At 55.2% G+C, this 15,932-nt stretch overlaps 1 protein-coding gene across 1 annotated transcript in view; it reads left to right on the top strand.

Moving 5' to 3' along the window:
* The window catches only part of FHAD1 (forkhead associated phosphopeptide binding domain 1), a 17,218-nt gene extending 2,516 nt beyond the window's left edge, over positions 1-14,702 (top strand). Inside the window, exons 3-26 of the mRNA XM_033519363.1 lie at positions 1,592-1,819; positions 2,185-2,308; positions 2,693-2,823; positions 3,318-3,383; positions 3,794-3,886; positions 4,278-4,385; positions 4,763-4,846; positions 5,182-5,334; positions 5,634-5,829; positions 6,128-6,198; positions 6,495-6,632; positions 7,389-7,496; positions 7,680-7,769; positions 7,938-8,163; positions 8,602-8,683; positions 9,066-9,181; positions 9,813-9,972; positions 10,291-10,378; positions 11,484-11,619; positions 11,892-12,019; positions 12,371-12,454; positions 13,035-13,255; positions 13,641-13,806; positions 14,349-14,702. Coding sequence (XP_033375254.1) covers positions 1,592-1,819; positions 2,185-2,308; positions 2,693-2,823; positions 3,318-3,383; positions 3,794-3,886; positions 4,278-4,385; positions 4,763-4,846; positions 5,182-5,334; positions 5,634-5,829; positions 6,128-6,198; positions 6,495-6,632; positions 7,389-7,496; positions 7,680-7,769; positions 7,938-8,163; positions 8,602-8,683; positions 9,066-9,181; positions 9,813-9,972; positions 10,291-10,378; positions 11,484-11,619; positions 11,892-12,019; positions 12,371-12,454; positions 13,035-13,255; positions 13,641-13,806; positions 14,349-14,453 — 3,102 coding nt within the window. The 3' untranslated portion in view covers positions 14,454-14,702. The remainder of the gene's footprint in view (positions 1-1,591; positions 1,820-2,184; positions 2,309-2,692; positions 2,824-3,317; positions 3,384-3,793; positions 3,887-4,277; positions 4,386-4,762; positions 4,847-5,181; positions 5,335-5,633; positions 5,830-6,127; positions 6,199-6,494; positions 6,633-7,388; positions 7,497-7,679; positions 7,770-7,937; positions 8,164-8,601; positions 8,684-9,065; positions 9,182-9,812; positions 9,973-10,290; positions 10,379-11,483; positions 11,620-11,891; positions 12,020-12,370; positions 12,455-13,034; positions 13,256-13,640; positions 13,807-14,348) is intronic.
* The last annotated feature ends 1,230 nt before the right edge of the window (positions 14,703-15,932 follow it).

Below are 15,932 nucleotides of genomic sequence, written 5' to 3'. Positions count from 1 at the left end.
CTGCTGAGATCCGTGCCAGGGCTAAAATCCTTCCTACAATCCTGCAGATAACATGGTGTTTTCTCACCGTAGATGTCCTGTCCCCCCTTGAAGCGTCGCATAGGGTGGAGCAGACAGCTCCAGGTGGGTGCAGAGCCCAAAGCCTGGACTCCTTCATCTCCTCTGGGCCTGCCCTCGCTGCAGTGGCAGCTTCCCCCCAGCTCCCTGGGCAGGGGGACCCCCAGAGCCCCCGGCCACGAGCCCCATCTGCCTCTGCCAAGGCGACCTGGGAGTGCCCGGGGCAGGAGCATGGCCGGTGCCACCTCTCTGGACACCTTCAGCAGGACCTCTGCGGCCAGGCCAGGTACTCCACGATGCCAAACCCAGCCATTTGTGTCCTGCTGTCCTCACTCGGTGCTGAGGGGAGTTGATTGGAGCAGAAAAGTGACAAGTGTTGAGCGAGTCGTTGTCCCCTGGAGCTGATCAAAGTCCATATGTGGTCCTGGGTGGGTTTGGGTTGGGAGGAAACGAGCTGGGACATCCCAAGGGGAATGCTGTTGGCTTTGCAGAGGGACATTTCCTCTTCCTTTCTCCTGGTGTGGGACCCAGAAGGGCCAGGAGTGACTTTATCTGCCCCAGTGGCCCCTGTGCCTGCTCCTGAGCCCTGTGTGGTGTTTTTCCCTCCTTTGAAGTGGCTGCCTTGAGTGAAGGCACCTGAAAATAGATCTGATGCACCTCTGGGAGCAAACTGTGATGGAGCAGGGCAGAGGTGAGGGTTTGGGCCAGCTGGAGAATGTGACATTTGCCATGAATGTTGTGGCCTGCTGCACAGTGCTGTGGTTTTCCTGCTGTGGGATTTTTGGGCTGTCATAAGCAACCAACTCCTCTTTTTGGGAGCAGCCCAAAGGATCCCCATGCCCTAAAGGCAGCGAGCAGAGCTATTCCCATGTGGGAAGACAAAAAAGCACAGCTTTCTGAGGGGCTGGGCAGTGCTGGAAAATAAGGGCAGCCTCTCACTGCTGTGTCTCTGCTGCTTTTAGGCTGTTTTGGTTCCCTGAGGTGAATTAACTCTCTCTTCTGTGCAGACTGTTTGCACTCTAAATGTCATTTCTTTTAATTTCTCTGCTGGTTGTGAAGCAAACTCACACCCTGAGTAGTGCCCACTGCCTTGGAGCAGTTTTAGCCAAGGGAAAAGGATGCTGCAGGGAGCACTTCTGCTGCCTGCACCCGCCTCTCCTGCTGATAATTTGCTTTCTTCCAGTCTCAGCCAGCTTCCCAGGTGATGGTGCAAGGGGGGGACCCCCTTCCCTGGGCACTCACCAGGTGGATCTCCTCCTGCAGGAGAAGGTAATGCTGCTGGGGTGGGAGTGAGGAATGCCACCCCTGTCCTGGCCCTTGGCAGAGCAGCTGAATCCTCCCAAATGTCTGTGTCCCACCAGGAGTGCCAGCAGGGCGTGGGGGCCGCCACCAAAGCGGGTGGATGGGGACAGGGGTGGCTGCAGGGTGTGGGAAGCCAGGACAGCGGGTTCCCTGCTGATGGCCGTGAGCTGGAACCCCTGGGCAGGTGGTGTGGAGTTTCTGTGGCTGCAGACTGAGCAGTGGCACCTGAATCTGCCAGCAGGGTGAGAAGCTGCTGGAGAAGGAGACGGGTGACCTTTTTGGTTTGGATACAAAGGGGAGGGATGTGGTGGTAAGAGACCTGCAGGAGGAGATCGCAGCCACGGCAAGGAAACTGGCCCAGGCAGCAGTGAGGAGCGAGGCTGAGCTGACCCAGAAGCTGCTCACCTTCAACCGAGAGCTGGGAGCCCAAACAGAGGAGATCAAAGCCCTGAGGGAACAGGTACTGGGGGCTTTCATGGGCAGGGAAAACCTCTCAGGTACAGGTGTGCTTGTGGTGTAACAGCCAGGCTGGGGCAGGAGCAGTTTGTGTGTCTGAAATCAAGGGAAATGAGGGAGAGAGGGTTTTTCCTTCCCATCCTTTCCCATCCCTTCCTTCCTTCTTTCTCTAATGCCTCTGGCATTAGGATTTCAGCAGGAACAGCCAGAGCACATTTAAAAATGTCCTATGTGGAATTCCTAGGGGGAATTTGAAGATGCTAAAGAACAGTCCCACCAAACCAGAAGTGCCAGATGTCCCTCCCCAAAGGGGCTGTAGCAGTCAGCGAATGTTCTGGTGAGGAGCACAGGTAAATCTGTGTTTTGCAGATCAGTGACCTGCAGAAAGGCTCAAACCAGGTTTTCAGCCATTCCCTTCATGAGAGAGACCTGGAGATCGGGAGGCTGCGGAGAGAAAGTGAGAAGTTGAAGAGGGAGCAGGCTTTGACTGCAGGTATTGACCCTGGAGCTCTGGGTCAGGGCATGAAGCAATTTGGGACTGGCTTTGGATGAGGAGGAATCATTGGTCAAATTGTACAGGCAACAAATTATTCCTAGAGGCTTGTAGGAATCAAATCACAGAATGGTTTGGGTGGGAAGGGACCCTAAAAACCACCTCATTCCACCCCCTGCCATGGTAGGGACACTTTCCACTGTCCCAGGTGGCTCCAAACCCTGTCCAGCCTGGCCTTGGGCACTTCCAGAGATCCAGGGGCAGCCCCAGCTGCTCTGGGCACCCTGTGCCAGCCCTCCCCACCCTCACAGGGAAGAATTCCATCCCAATATCCCATCTAAATGTCACTCCTGGGTGACCTCTGATCTGAGTTGTTTTCCCCAGGTCTGATGAGCAACATGCAAAGGGAGCTGGTGCAAAAGGAGCAGAAAATCCAGCAACTCCAGCAAGAGACCAAAAAACTGATTAAGGAAAACCAAGAGAAGGACAATCAGCTGGCTGTGGTTTCAGCCAAGGTTGGCAGCACTAATGAGGGGCTCGGTGATTTATGACATGGGGATTAAGGTGGGAAAGGGGTGAGAAGGGTCATGCTTCTCTCTGGTGAGGATGGCAGCAGCTGTATCACAGGGAGGTGACCCCATGACCGTGGTGGTCCCGTGGCCATGTCTGGGTGTGCCATGATGCCCACAGATCAGGGTCTCCTTCCCCAGCTGGATCTCCCTCCTCGCTCTGCATCAGCTACCGTGTGCCCCGGACTTCTGGGAGCACAGCAGCTGTTTGTACACACAAAATAATCCTGCCAAGGTCCTCCTGAGGAGCCACTGAAACCCTGTCACTGTGCCGTGGGTCCAGCCCCACCAAGGCCACCACTAAACCACGTCCCCAAGTGTCTTTTAAATCCCTACAGGGATGGCACTCAGCCCCTGCCCTGGGCAGCCTGTGCCAGTGTCCCATTCACATCAGGTTTCACTGCCCTGGTGTTTTTTACCTTGGTTGCCATTCTTTCTAGTGCTTGAGGATTAAAGAAGAAGTAAAGAGTGAACTCGGAGAGGAGGAACTAATCTCCTGCAGAAATGTGAGTCAAAAGTCATTTTTGGGGTAGGCAGTGGCTGCAGGAGCACATCAGTGAGGGAATCATTAACTGGGAGTGGTTTGGAGCTCAGCTCCTGTCCTGAAAGGCACAAAGTGGCCATCAGAGCTGGGGCAGTGGATCAGTAACTCTGATAATCAGTAACTCTGTTGGATCAGTGAGTTCTGGTGTGAAGGGAGGGCAGGGGAAAGGGGGCTTGGGGAGATGTGATCAGAAATCAGATTGAGTTCCACTTGTAAGCTGAGATAACCACGGTAAATACAGGTTAGGAGAGAATTCCAGGGTGAACAAAGTGAGTTAGATGGGAAACAAATCCTGCTGATCTGTGGAGGTCATCCAGAGGGGTGATGCCCAGCTGCCCTGGTGAGACCCCCGCCCTCCCCGGGCTCTTGCAGCGCATTGAGGAGCTGGAGCAGGACCTGGAGGGGCTGAAAGGGGAGATCCAAAAGCACGAGAGTGTCCAAAAGCAACTGGCTGAGAAAGCCAAGGTAGGCTGTTGGCTGCAGGGGACACACAGAGGGCAGATCCCATCGTCCCAGAGGGGTGGGACAGGGACCAGCCATCCCTGGGAGCACAGGCTGGATGGGCAGGGGCATCCAACTGTCCTGAGCTCGATCATGGACCCTGATGGAAGAGGAAAAACAGATGGCAGAGTGCCCTGTGTGGGTGTTGGGTGAGGATGGACAACACCCAGGGACCAAACCCAGACAAAAAGTGCTGTGAAGGGTGGATGCTGCAACCCCACTCCCTACAACAGGATTGCTGTCTGTCTCCTGGTGTTCCAAAGGCACATTTGGACTTGTCTGATGGGAAGAGTGGTTGGAATGCCCATGGCATGGTGCTGGACGTTGCTGTGAGGTGCCAGAGCTCTCGTTGCAGGCAGAGGAGGAACTGAAGGCAGCCTGGTCCCAGCAGGCAGAGCAGCTGCGGGAGATGGGGCACAGGGAGCGCCTGCTGAGGTCTGAGCTGCAGAGAGCTGGGGAGCAGGTAGGGAATGGCAGGAACATCCCCACTGGGGCTGTGGGCAGCACAGGGATGCAGCTTCCCATGGGGAAGGATGTGCTGTGGAAACAAGTCCTGAGCCCCAAACCCTGACATGGTCTTGGGTGAAGAATAAAAGGCTTATCCACAGGATTTGTGTGGGCAGCATGGACAACAGAGCATTTATTAGCACACAGAAAAGGAATCTGTAACCTTAGTTATGCTGTCTGGGAGCCACACCAGCCCTCCTCAGTGCCTGGGTAATTCTGCTCTGGGCAGGGGCAGCCCTTTGCTGATAACATGATGCCAGATTTTGATTATCAGTGATCAGCAGAGTGGCTGTCAATGCTCAGTGGTGTTTGTTCCCATGTGTTGATCTGCAGCTGGAGTCCTTCAAGACCCAAGTGATGCAAATCTGTTCTCCATCAGCAGCTGGCAGCACAGGGAAATCTGTAACGGAGCAGCAGGTGAGTTTGGAGAGCAGCTCACAGGGATGTTCAGAGCCACCAAAGCTCCAGGCAGCGGCTGCAGAGGTGCCTGCTCCACGGGCAGTAGGGCTGCAGCATCCAGCCTTCCCCAGATTTGTGCTGTGGCTGTCCCAGGGTGGTGGCACTGCTCCATGACGTGAAGGGGACACGGTCCTTTAAGCTTGGAGGGAGTCAGTGGTCTGCAGCAGGGACAAGCCCAGGGGTCTGACGTGGCTGCCAGTCTGCAGCAAGGCTCAGCTGTGGCTCTCTGAGACCATCCCTGGCCCCTCAAAACAGTGTGGGCCTTATCCTCCTTCTTCACCCACTTTTGCCAGGTGATAGAGAGGGTCAGGCAGATCTCTGATGAGAACCAACAGAGTCACGAGAGAGAGAAGAGTCTGCAGAAGGAATTAAGCTCCAAGCTCGCAAAGGAGGAGGAGGTGTCTGCAAACATCGAGGTGTTCAAGAACTCCCTGCAGAAGCTCCAGGTCAGCCCTTTAAACACTGAGGACCAAGTGGCCCAGGGTGTTTTGTGGGCCTGAGGAAAGGTCAGAATAAAGATACAACCCTGAAACAAAGCATCATCCCTAAGTGTTCATGTGAGGAAGGAATCTCCTGGGAATTCTCCATCCTGTTCCACTCCATGACACCTTCCACTGGACCAGGTTGCTCCAAGCCCCATCCAACCTGGCCTGAGATGTTCAGAAATGTTGTTTTCATTTGCCAGTCCCTGAAGGCCACTGACAGTGGAGATTGGCTTGTTCCCCACTGGTCCCATTTGTTCCAGGCCTGCCTGAGGAGCCCCTGCAGCAGCTCCAGCCTGAGAGGGGAGCTGGGGAAGCTGGAGGTGTTGTGCCTGGATCCCTCTGTCTCAGCCATCAGGACAGCAGTGGTGGACATGGCACGTGGTCCCCTGGCCTGGCTGGAGGGTGCAGAGCAGCTCCTGGACAGCCTGGGGATGGACCTGCACACCTCTGGCAAAGGTCTGTGTCCTGCTGGGCATCCCTGGGAATGTGGGGTGTCCCAGCAAGCCAGATGTAGAGGAGAAAGTCCAGCATGAGCCACTCCTGGGGGAGAAAATCACAGAATCATGGAAATTTTAAGGAAAATACCTCCAAAATCACCGAGTTCAACCATTAAGCCAACACTGTTCCCAAGTGTTCACACTTTTTGAACACTTCCAGGGATGGTGGCCTATCCCAATGCCTGAGCACCCTTTCCATGAAGAGATTTTTCCAGATATCCATGATATGGTGTGTGAGGCTCCGTTGGCTTTTGCAGGGCTGTTGGCTGCTCTCGAGAGCTTGTCGGAGAAGACGCAGGAGATGGCACAGAGCAATCAGATGTTGCAGGTGCAGAAATATTTATGCACATAAAGCAGGTGGATTTGGACTCTTCCTGTGGGTAAATATGATGGCAAACAAGCCAGTGTGGCACCTGGATTGGGGATGTGGCTGAGATCCCTGAGTGCAGGAAATGCAAAGGAAGGGAGACAGAGCCACTGTCATATCCATATCCATATCCCCAACACAGCAAGGGTGGAGAGGAGATCTCTTGTGAATTTTTTTGTGAGTGAATGTACACAGGAGGTTTATTTCTTGCCCTGCTGCTGACAGAGTTCCTTTAATACCCCCGTGTCTCCCTGTAGGAGCAATTAGAGAAGCTCCAGGAGCTGCAGGCAGAGCTGCTGCAGGAGCACACAGAGGAGCTGGAAGCTAAACATGAGCAAGACTTAGAGATAAAAATCCAGCAAATCATCCTGGAAAAGGACAAGGAGCTCAAACAGGTACAGTGGTGTGGTTGGTGTTTCAGAGGAGGAATGTTATGCAGGAAAAATGGATAATAGCGTTGGATAACGAGAGGAGGAACCTGTAGCCCCGAGCTGAGTGCAGTCCCAAGGGACTGGATATCCTCCCATATGGATCCAGGTGATGTAAAATCCCAAAAGCATCCGTGGTGGGACAGGGAAACACCTGCAGGTAACATCAGGAGTTAACATCCCAGTCACTGGGAGAAAGGACAGCACAAGGAGCATCATCCATGAGCTGAGGGAAACACTGCATTGCTTCCTCTCAAACCTTCTCCCCCTCCCTGCCCGTGCTGGGCTCCAGTTGGCTCCTTTTTGGCTGGAAAAGGAAATCCCTGTGGAGCAGGGATAGCCAGGGGAGCCCAGGCCATCCCCCCAGCAGCTCTGGTGTGGGATGCAGGCTCAGTCAGGGTGGGTGTGTCGTGATCATGGTGGCCTTGTAGGACAGTTTCCAGTCTGCCTGTGTGTCTGGCACCTTGGGAATGGTGTTTTCCTGCTGTTCAGTTCTCTAAGGATTCAGGCAAGGAGCAGCCAAGCAGCTCCTACCCAATCCCTCAGCTCTTCCTTTCCCCAGGTGCTCCCATCCTCTCCTTCACTGAGTTATCTCGTGTCCTGCCAAGCTTTTCTCCCATCACCCAGCCCTGCTCCAGAGAAATGACCCTTCCTGCTGCTTTTTTCCTTGGAGGTCTTTTTTATTTCCCTGAATCTGTGGATCTGTGGGCTGTTGATTCACAGATTCTGGAAAGTGCTGTCACTGAGGAGAAGGACAAGTGCAAGAAATCTGTGGAGGAAGAACAGAAGAAGATCCAGGAGTTGGAAAGCCACCTAAGAAGCATGGCTGAGGTGAGCATGGTGGGGTGAAGCAGCACAGCTCACTCCTGGAATGAAGAAAAGGGAAAATGTGCTGCAGTGTGGTGCTCCAGGGGCTCAAATCAGTGAACAAAGGGGTCCCCCTCTCCCCAAAACACACAGAGAAAGAAAGGTGTGTTCATGCCTAACCTAATTACTGCTAATTTCCTCTGGTAGGCAACAGCAAAGAAGGCAGAGGAGCAAGAACTGACGGAGGGAAAGCTGAGAGAAGCTTTGCATGAGCTGAAGAAAATCACTGCACAAGAGGTATTTGCACTGACCCACGCAGGTGGAGGATCAGTGCTGGAGGAGAAGGCTTCCCCCACCCCTGAAACCCTTCCCTCCACCTTTGTGATCGCCATCCAGGAGAGATGATGGTGATCCCAGAAGAAACCCCCAGCACTTCCAACCCAGCTGCCACCTCTCGTTTCCCAGGTGGTGCTACAGCAGCAGCTGCTTCAGCAGGACCAGCAGCTCAGGGCTGTGCAGGAGGAAAATGAGTCACAGAGACAGAAACTGCTAGAAGATGTAGCAGGATACAGGGAGCAAAGCAAGCAGCACTCCCTGACCATCCTGGCTTTAGAGGACAGGCTGCTGGAGGCCACTCAGCAGCAGAAGGTGCTGGAGGAGGAAAAAGCAGCACTTGTGGGAAAAATAGAAGGTAGGTAAGGGTTGTTTGGGATGCACCTGTACCAGGAGGCAGCTGGGTTGACGTGAAATGCGTGTGGAGGTGGAACAGTGAATTTGGTGCTGTAGGAAACGTCAGGAAGATGTTGGGTGAAGCTTATTCCAGCTGCAGGACAAGCTCTCTGTGAGGCCCTGCAGAAGCTGTGTCATTGTTTGGTGGTTTTGGAGAGCAGACAGGGCTTTGCCACTGGAGAAGGGCTCTTTGTACTCTGAAATGACAAGATTGGTGTGCTTTGGGCTGCTCTGAGACAGAAGCAAGTCTGGATGTCAAGAACTGTCCAGCTGGCCGTGGAACTGGGCTCTCAGGGCTTCCCAAAGAGTCCTCAGCCCTCAGGAGGAAATGATTTGTGTAGAGAAAGCAACAAGAATGTGTTACCAAGAAGTGATTGGCCTTTTTCCTCGTGTCCTGTAGGGCTTCAGTGTGATGCCCACAGGTCAGCACCGGGAGCTTGGCCGGGGATTTGTCCTGCCATGGAGTCTCACGTTTGTCTGAGGTGAGCAGCACTCACTGATGGTGGTCAGAGAACCTTGGAGAAGGGCAGGGACCACCTGGGACAGCCTAAGGAAGTCCAACACCACTTGCCCCAAGATCTTATGAGTCCTTTTAGGGTGGGACTCAAGTCCCTTTGCTAGGCTGAAGTGATCCTAAGGACATGGAGCATCAAAGTGATGCCAAATAGCACGTGAGGCTCTGCCATCCCACCTGGATGGCTCCAGGTAAGATCAATGGTGTGGCCAATCCCACAGCACAGGGTAAGCCCAGGGGACCAAAAGGCAGGTGAAGAAAGGGAATGTGTGGATTAACCAGGAAGGTGTGCACGGGTGTCCTGCCACGAGGTTCCCCGCTGGGGGTGAGATCTGCACTGATCTTCCCAGGAAACTGCAGGAGGAGCTGGCAGCAGCACAGGGCACGCTCCTGGAGAAGAGGGCAGTCATCAGCAGGCTCAGCAGGGAGCTGTCAGAAACCAGAGCCAGGATGTCAGACATGAGAGGTGGGTGTTATGTGGCTGCCGTCGTCCCCAGCCTCCTCCACGCGGTGAGGCGCACACCGATCACAGGAAAGGGGTGTCACCATCCTCAGGAAATGACAATGGTGACACCCATTTGTCACCTGTCCTGCTGGGGGCAAAGCAGGCTGTTCTCTTTGGGAAGGTGAATTTCTCCCCATCCTTGGCTGAGTAGTAGCAGTGACAATGAGAGAGCAGAGTAACCACGGGGAGAGCAGGTAGACAAAACTCACAATCACTCTGGTGAACTTCGTGGAGCTGGAGATGTTCCAAGCCTGGGAGGACTGGGAGAACCTTGCCTGGGATTCCTCCATGGGCTGTGAACGTGGGGACAGAGCCCGTGAGGAATGTGTGGAGTCAAAAATGCAAGTCAGGAAATGCTGGTGGTGACCTGTCCTCCTTCAATCTGAAGGGAAATTGCCACAGCAAGGAATGGCCCTGGCTTGTACCTCCACAAAGAGACTGGGATGTCCTGCTGGCATGGCCCAGGACCTGAGGGCACTGTCAAGGGCAGGGATGAGCCCCACTGGTGCTTCCATGAGGCTGCCCCAGCTGCAGATCCCCCAGGACTGGGTGATGAGCCAGCCAGCATCCCACGGGGCTGTTCTGTGCTTAGGGGAGCTGAGTGAAGAGCAGAAGGTGGAGCTGGAGCACAGCCAGAGGCAGCTGAAACACCGGGAGTGGGAAGTGAACCAGCTCAGGGTGAAGCTATCCGAGCTGTCCAGCCTCGTGGAGGAGAAGGATGGGGCCCTGAAAGCAGCAGCTCAGGAGTTAAGGTACACCCTGACATCACCCAAGGATTACAGACGTGTGTGTCCCCAGCAGCTGATGGTGTTTAGGGTCCTCCCCAGAGCAAAGGGCTCTGAGAGTATCAGGATGGAGCTCAGCTCTGAATCCACGACACAGGATTCAAAAACGGGGCTTTAGTGGAGCTCATGCCAGTCGATGCGTAACTCAGGCACTTGTATCCGAGCCAGTGCTGCCACCCACACCGTGGTAGTCATCAGTGGGTGCCCGGGGTGCTGCTCTCCAAAAGCTGTTTGGGTCAGCTTCACCCATCACGGGGTCCCACAGCATCTTGTCCCTCCACACAGCCGAGCCCAAACGCGCTGCCGGGTGCTGAGGGACGCTTCCCAACAAACCCTGGAGAGCCCAGAGGACGCTCCCAGGACACCCCTGCAGGTGGGTGAAGCCTCTCAGAGGGGGAATCATCACGGGGAGCACCGAGGTGTGGGATTGCCGAGAGCAGCCGTGCTGTGCCTGGTGTTTGTCGGTGAGAGCCTGGAGCTGCTCCACGCTGGCCCAAGGGTGGGATGCTTGGAGCCCCTTCCCAAGCCCAGGGCCACCTGTGATCCGGGGAGCCACAGCCCCAGCAGGCTAAGGAGCTGATGCCTTGGAACCTCCAAGTCTTGTGCGTGCTAATGGCTGTGTTAATTGCCAATTAGAGGGAACAGCACCGTGTAAGCATTCCTTCCTTCTCCCAGCCTGCCGAGCTGCGGGTGCTGGCTGTGCAGAGCAGGACCAGCTCTGGGGTTGTACGCTCAGAAATAGGGGCAGCTCCTTGCACAGGATGAGAAGAAACGCTCCTCCTTCTCCTGTGCCAAATCCCTGCTTGATTTCCCCGAGGCTGGAAAAGGGAAGAGCTCGCAGGTGGTGGCAGCAGCAGATGGAGGGACTGTAGGAATTGTACATTCCGTACAATTCCAGCGAGGCCGGCTGGCTGCGGGGGCCGGCCACTGACTCACAGCCAGCTGATGAGCGGGTGGGAGGTACTGCCCGTCCTGTTCCACCTTCTGAGATGGGGAGGGGGAGATCCCAGCGCTGGGGAGGGCACTGGGGAGCGGGATGGGCAGAGATGGGGGTGGTGAGAGCAGCCAGATCGGAGCTGGGGGTCTGCAGCCATCGTGGCTCTAGCCCCATCACAGATTTTTGGGTGTTTATCAAAGTGTGGGGTCTGGATGGGGCTGGGAGAGGGTGGTGCACGTTTAGTGATGTCCAGGTTTGTGCAGGGACTCAGGTGTTTGTGTGACGGTGCAGAGGACAAGGGAAAAACGCCAACGTGGCTGTTCAGAGCTGTGCACCAACCCTCTCGTGGGTCTGCAGAGCATTTGCAGGGCTCACATCCTGACCATGGCACAGCAGAGCAGGAAGGAGGTCTCTGACAAGTCTCTTATACCCCCCCAAAATCCACGGAGATGCTCTCCAGGCTTTGTTCTTGTGCCAAGTGCCCGGTGTCTGGCAGCAAGGCTGTGTTTACCAGACTGGGCAAGGACCTGACTTCTTCCAGGAGCCACCATCAGACTTGGCTGAGTTTGGTGCAAAATGCCGAGGCCTCAGGCACGAGGAAACGATCCAGCGCCAAAAAGAAGGTTTGGCTGAGCTCCGGGAGAGAGTGAAGATGCTGGAGAAGAGGCAGTGCTCAGGTGAGCAGGGCTCTCCTAGAATTATGGAATGGTTTGGGTTGGAAGAGGCTTTAAACAACATCTTGTTCCACTCCCTGCCATGGGACACCTGCCACTGTCCCAGGGTGCTCCAAGCCTGGCCTTGGGCACTTCCAGGGATCCAGGGGCAGCCACAGCTTCTCTGGGCACCTGTGCCAGAATCTCCTGACCCTCACAGGGAGGCTGGAAAAGCTGGGAAACCTCAAAGTTGTGTGGAGAGTGGAACAATTTGGCATCTGCTCGTTTGCCTCCAGGTGCTGTGAAGAGCAATTTCGAGCCACTGGTGGTCCAGATGAGAGACCTGACAGAGAAAAGAATCCAACAAAGAGGTCTTGAGCTGGAACCTGCACCTGTGTTGGGAGAAAAACTGAAGGCTGGCAAGGTAAGGAGGCAGTGTGAGGTTTGTGATTTGGAAATGACAAATTTGACTTTGGAAAGCACGCCCTGGGAAAGAAGAAATAGGTTTTTAGAGGTAAGAAAGTCAGGGTGGGAGATGCAGCCCGATGGGTGGCAGGCAGTGCTCCTGCAGAGGGTGGCAGCTCCATCAGGACCAGCACATGGCCTGGGGCTGGTGGGATTGCAGCAGGGATGGATGGGCTGAGCAGGGTGGGAGGCTTGGGACCGCAGCAATGCTGGGGTGGATTTCCCATGAGGTGAAAAGGAGACTCAAGGCCATTTACCAAAAAAAACCTGTCCCAAAGTGATCTCCATGGGTCTTTCCCTGTCTGTGCAGGTTCCTGAGCATGTTCCTCATGGGGGCTCATTCAGGATCACCAGCTGGGAAGTGGCTGAGGCGACAGACTTGGGTGAGAAGATGGTATGTCAGGGTTAGGTGTGGTAAATCATGTGTAGAGTGTGTGCACGTGCCCGGTGTGTAGAGTTCAGGTGTTCTTTGAACACATTTCAGAGGTATCACACCAGGAATGTCGAAGATGAGCTGCTCTGTGGCCCAGTTGAAGACATCCCTGTCCATGGCTGGGGGGATTGGTTTGATGACCTTGAAATTTCCCTTCCAAACTAAACTATTCCATGATTGCATGGCCCAGAGCACAGTGTGTGTCTGCCAGGACATCCTGGGACCCCAAAACATGCCACGGTGCATCAGAGAGGCTGGGGAGCAATGGAGGGAGCTGCAAGGGAAGGTGTCCAAGGGTAGCACAGCTGGTGGGTTGGACAAAGGGGGTCTTTTCCCTCCAAAAAACACCCAGCAGGGAAAACAATCATCCCAGGAAAAGCAATCCCATCCCAGTAAGCCATGCAGCTGGGAATGGAATGCAAACCTGCTTTCCTCAGGACACTGTCGTCCCCTCAGGAGAGCAGACAGAAAGCAGATGGCTGAGCAGCGTGATGGAACGCAGCAGACCTGGTAAATAATGCATTGCCTCTTCTTCCCACAGTACCTTGATGTAATTGGTGCTCTGGGAAGCCTGGTGGAGATGAAGGAGCTGTCAGGAATGCAGCCTCTGCAGCACCTGCCTCAGGAGAGAAGGGCAGAAGTGGGGCTGCAGAGACAGAAGGCCCTGGAGCTGCTGTACAAAAAGATCAGGAACCTCCAGGTTCGCCTGGAAAGGAAAGAAGAAATGCTGAAAGGTTATGAGGGAAGTGTGGAGCAGCTCAGGTATGGAAAGCCAGGGTTCTGAACATGACCTGGTCCTTGGATGCCAAGTGACAGAGAGCTTGGGGCAAGGAGTGACACTGCTGAGTCCTGTGTCTGTCTGGGACCAGTCTGTGTCTGTGGCCACGGTACAAAAGGCAAATGTCAAGAGGAGTGGGGAAAGGTGCTCCCAGTTTTCTGCAGTGGTACCTTCTGCAGCCTCACATGGTTGAGCAGTGTCAGAGCCTTGTCAGGTTCCCTTGTCCTGGCTGGCTGGAGCCTGGGACAGCAGCAGCATGGGCTGGGGCAGAGGGACAGTGTCAGCAGGACCAAGGGAGAGCACAGCTGAGGGGCAGAGTGTTGATAAGGGAAAAAAACCAACAGAATCTTCCCCTCCTGTTTTGCACAGGCAGAGCCAAGCTTCCCTGAGAAGGTGCCAGGAGGAGATGTCCAGGCTGGAAGATGAAGCCCACAGGGAGGCAGAAGAGAAGGCTCTGCTGCGAGAGGCTCTGGAGAGGATGCAGCTCCAGCTGGACCGGGAGAAGAGGCTGCGGCAAGCGGCCAAGCGGCACAAGGTGAGGAGACAACACCCAACTGCTGCTCTTTGTCCAACAGCCAGCTCCACCTGTTGGGAACCATCCACAGAGTGGTCACTTGGACCATCCCGAGAGGCTGGAGGCTCCAGGCTCAGCCACAGCATCCCTTGATGAAGCTGGAGGAGGTGCAAACACCTGTAGCAATGGGTTTGTGTCGTGTATGAGGGCGAGGGAGAGGACCAGGTCATGCTGAGCTCTCATGGAGAGAACAGAACCAGGTTGTGCTGAGTTCTCTGGAGAGGACCAGGTCATGCTGAGCTCTGGTGGAGAGGACCAGGTCATGCTGAGCTCTCTGGAGAGGACCAGGTCATGCTGAGCTCTGGTGGAGAGAACAGAACCGGGTCATGCTGAGCTCTGGTGGAGAGGACCAGGTCATGCTGAGCTCTCTGGAGAGGACCAGGTCATGCTGAGCTCTCTGGAGAGAACAGAACCGGGTCATGCTGAGCTCTGGTGGAGAGGACAGAACCAGGTCATGCTGAGCTCTGGTGCTCAACGCTGTGTCTGTTGTCTCTGTTCTGCAGCCTGGAGCCACAAAGCCTCTCTGCTCAGGCAAGGCCAAGGAGCGCGTGGCTGATGCTGTCAAATCGGGAAGCTCACGGGAGCAGCACCACAGGGACCTTCACTAGGAGCTGGTCTGCAGGAGGAACAGATCATCACTCTGGACTCTGAGGGTGGAGCTGGCATGAGGCCTGGGTGCATTTTGAGGAGCTCCAGTTTGTATCCTTGGGCACACTGGTGCCAGTGGACAATGCTGGACCTTATTTTCCACGTCCCACAGAACGTGGTGGGATTTGTGGCAGTGGAGAAGGTGGTGAGGACATTGTCCAGTGTGGATATTTGTGTGTGTGAACACAGCCCAGTGATGTGTGAAGTCACTTGTGGGGGATGTGTCCAGTCCTTGCTGAAGTGGCCTCAAGCACACAGAGCCAACATGACTTGAAATATCCCTCGCAGCTCCTGTGTCCTCCAGTCCCCATCGTGTCAGGGGGAAACTGGAACATCAGGCACGATGTGGTGGGGAATTCTGGAATTCCTGGAACACCCCAGGGAAGAGTGGGACCTGTGTCAGCCACACCAGTACAGCAGCATGAGGACAGTGGGCGATGAGAGCGATGTGCTGGTGGCTTGGGGTGATGGCACAGGCTCACTCACTGATTCCTGTCATTAGCAAGGGTGAGAGCAGACCCTGGGTTTTGGGGAGCAGCAGTGTTGTGGGGAGGGGGTCCCTGCAGGCAGTGACAGCTCCAGCACATCATCCCTGCATCCTCTCCACCTTGGCACCGCTCGGAGCAGCCCCTGTGCCGAGTCCTCTGCAGACTGAGGATAATTTGGATGTGAGCAAAGCCCCACTGGGCTTGTTTGGTCTTTATTTTTTAATGGGATAAAAAAAGGTCTGGAAGCACTGCAGGGCTGCATCGTCTCTGGCCATGCAAAGCACCCACGTGTGCACAGTGGCTGTGGTAGTGCTGTGGGGCTCTGCTAATTGGTGTGGCCTGGTTTTCCTGCTCCCTGTGCTGGGACAAGCTGGATGCTTCCCTGTCTGAACGCCTGGGTTTAGTTCGGGGCAAGGCATGACCTTGTGTGCCTGTGTAGGTTGAAGGTGCTGCCGTGGGCATCCTCTGCAGGTGTATCTGGAGGTGTTGGGGTGCTCCATGGCTGTGTCCTCCCACACCACCCTCGGCCAACTCTGGGTCAGGAACGGATGGAGACAGCAAGAGCAGAGGTGGCTTTGAGTGCACCAGACTCCCGCTTCGATCCTACAGATTCACAGAATAATCACGGCTCGGTTTGGGCTGAAAGGAACCCTAAAGATGGTCCGGGGGGATCCCACCGGGATATGGAACCCACAGGTGATGCCGGACCCTAAGGACCATCCCATGTGGATCCCGCCGGGGGATGGACGAGCCCTAGCGATGGAAGGGAGGGGGTCTGAAGGGACGGCGATAACTGCTGCAGGGACAGCGATAACTGCTGCAGGGACAGCGATAACTGCTGCAGGGACAGCGATAACTGCTGCAGGGACAGCGATAACTGCTGCAGGGACGGCGATAACTGCTGCAGGGACGGCGATAACTGCTGCAGGGACAGCGATAAGTGCTGCAGGG

Source organism: Parus major, chromosome 21 (genome assembly GCF_001522545.3).
Source record: "Parus major isolate Abel chromosome 21, Parus_major1.1, whole genome shotgun sequence".
NCBI lineage: Eukaryota > Metazoa > Chordata > Aves > Passeriformes > Paridae > Parus > Parus major.
This window is presented reverse-complemented; position numbering and strand designations above follow the sequence as displayed.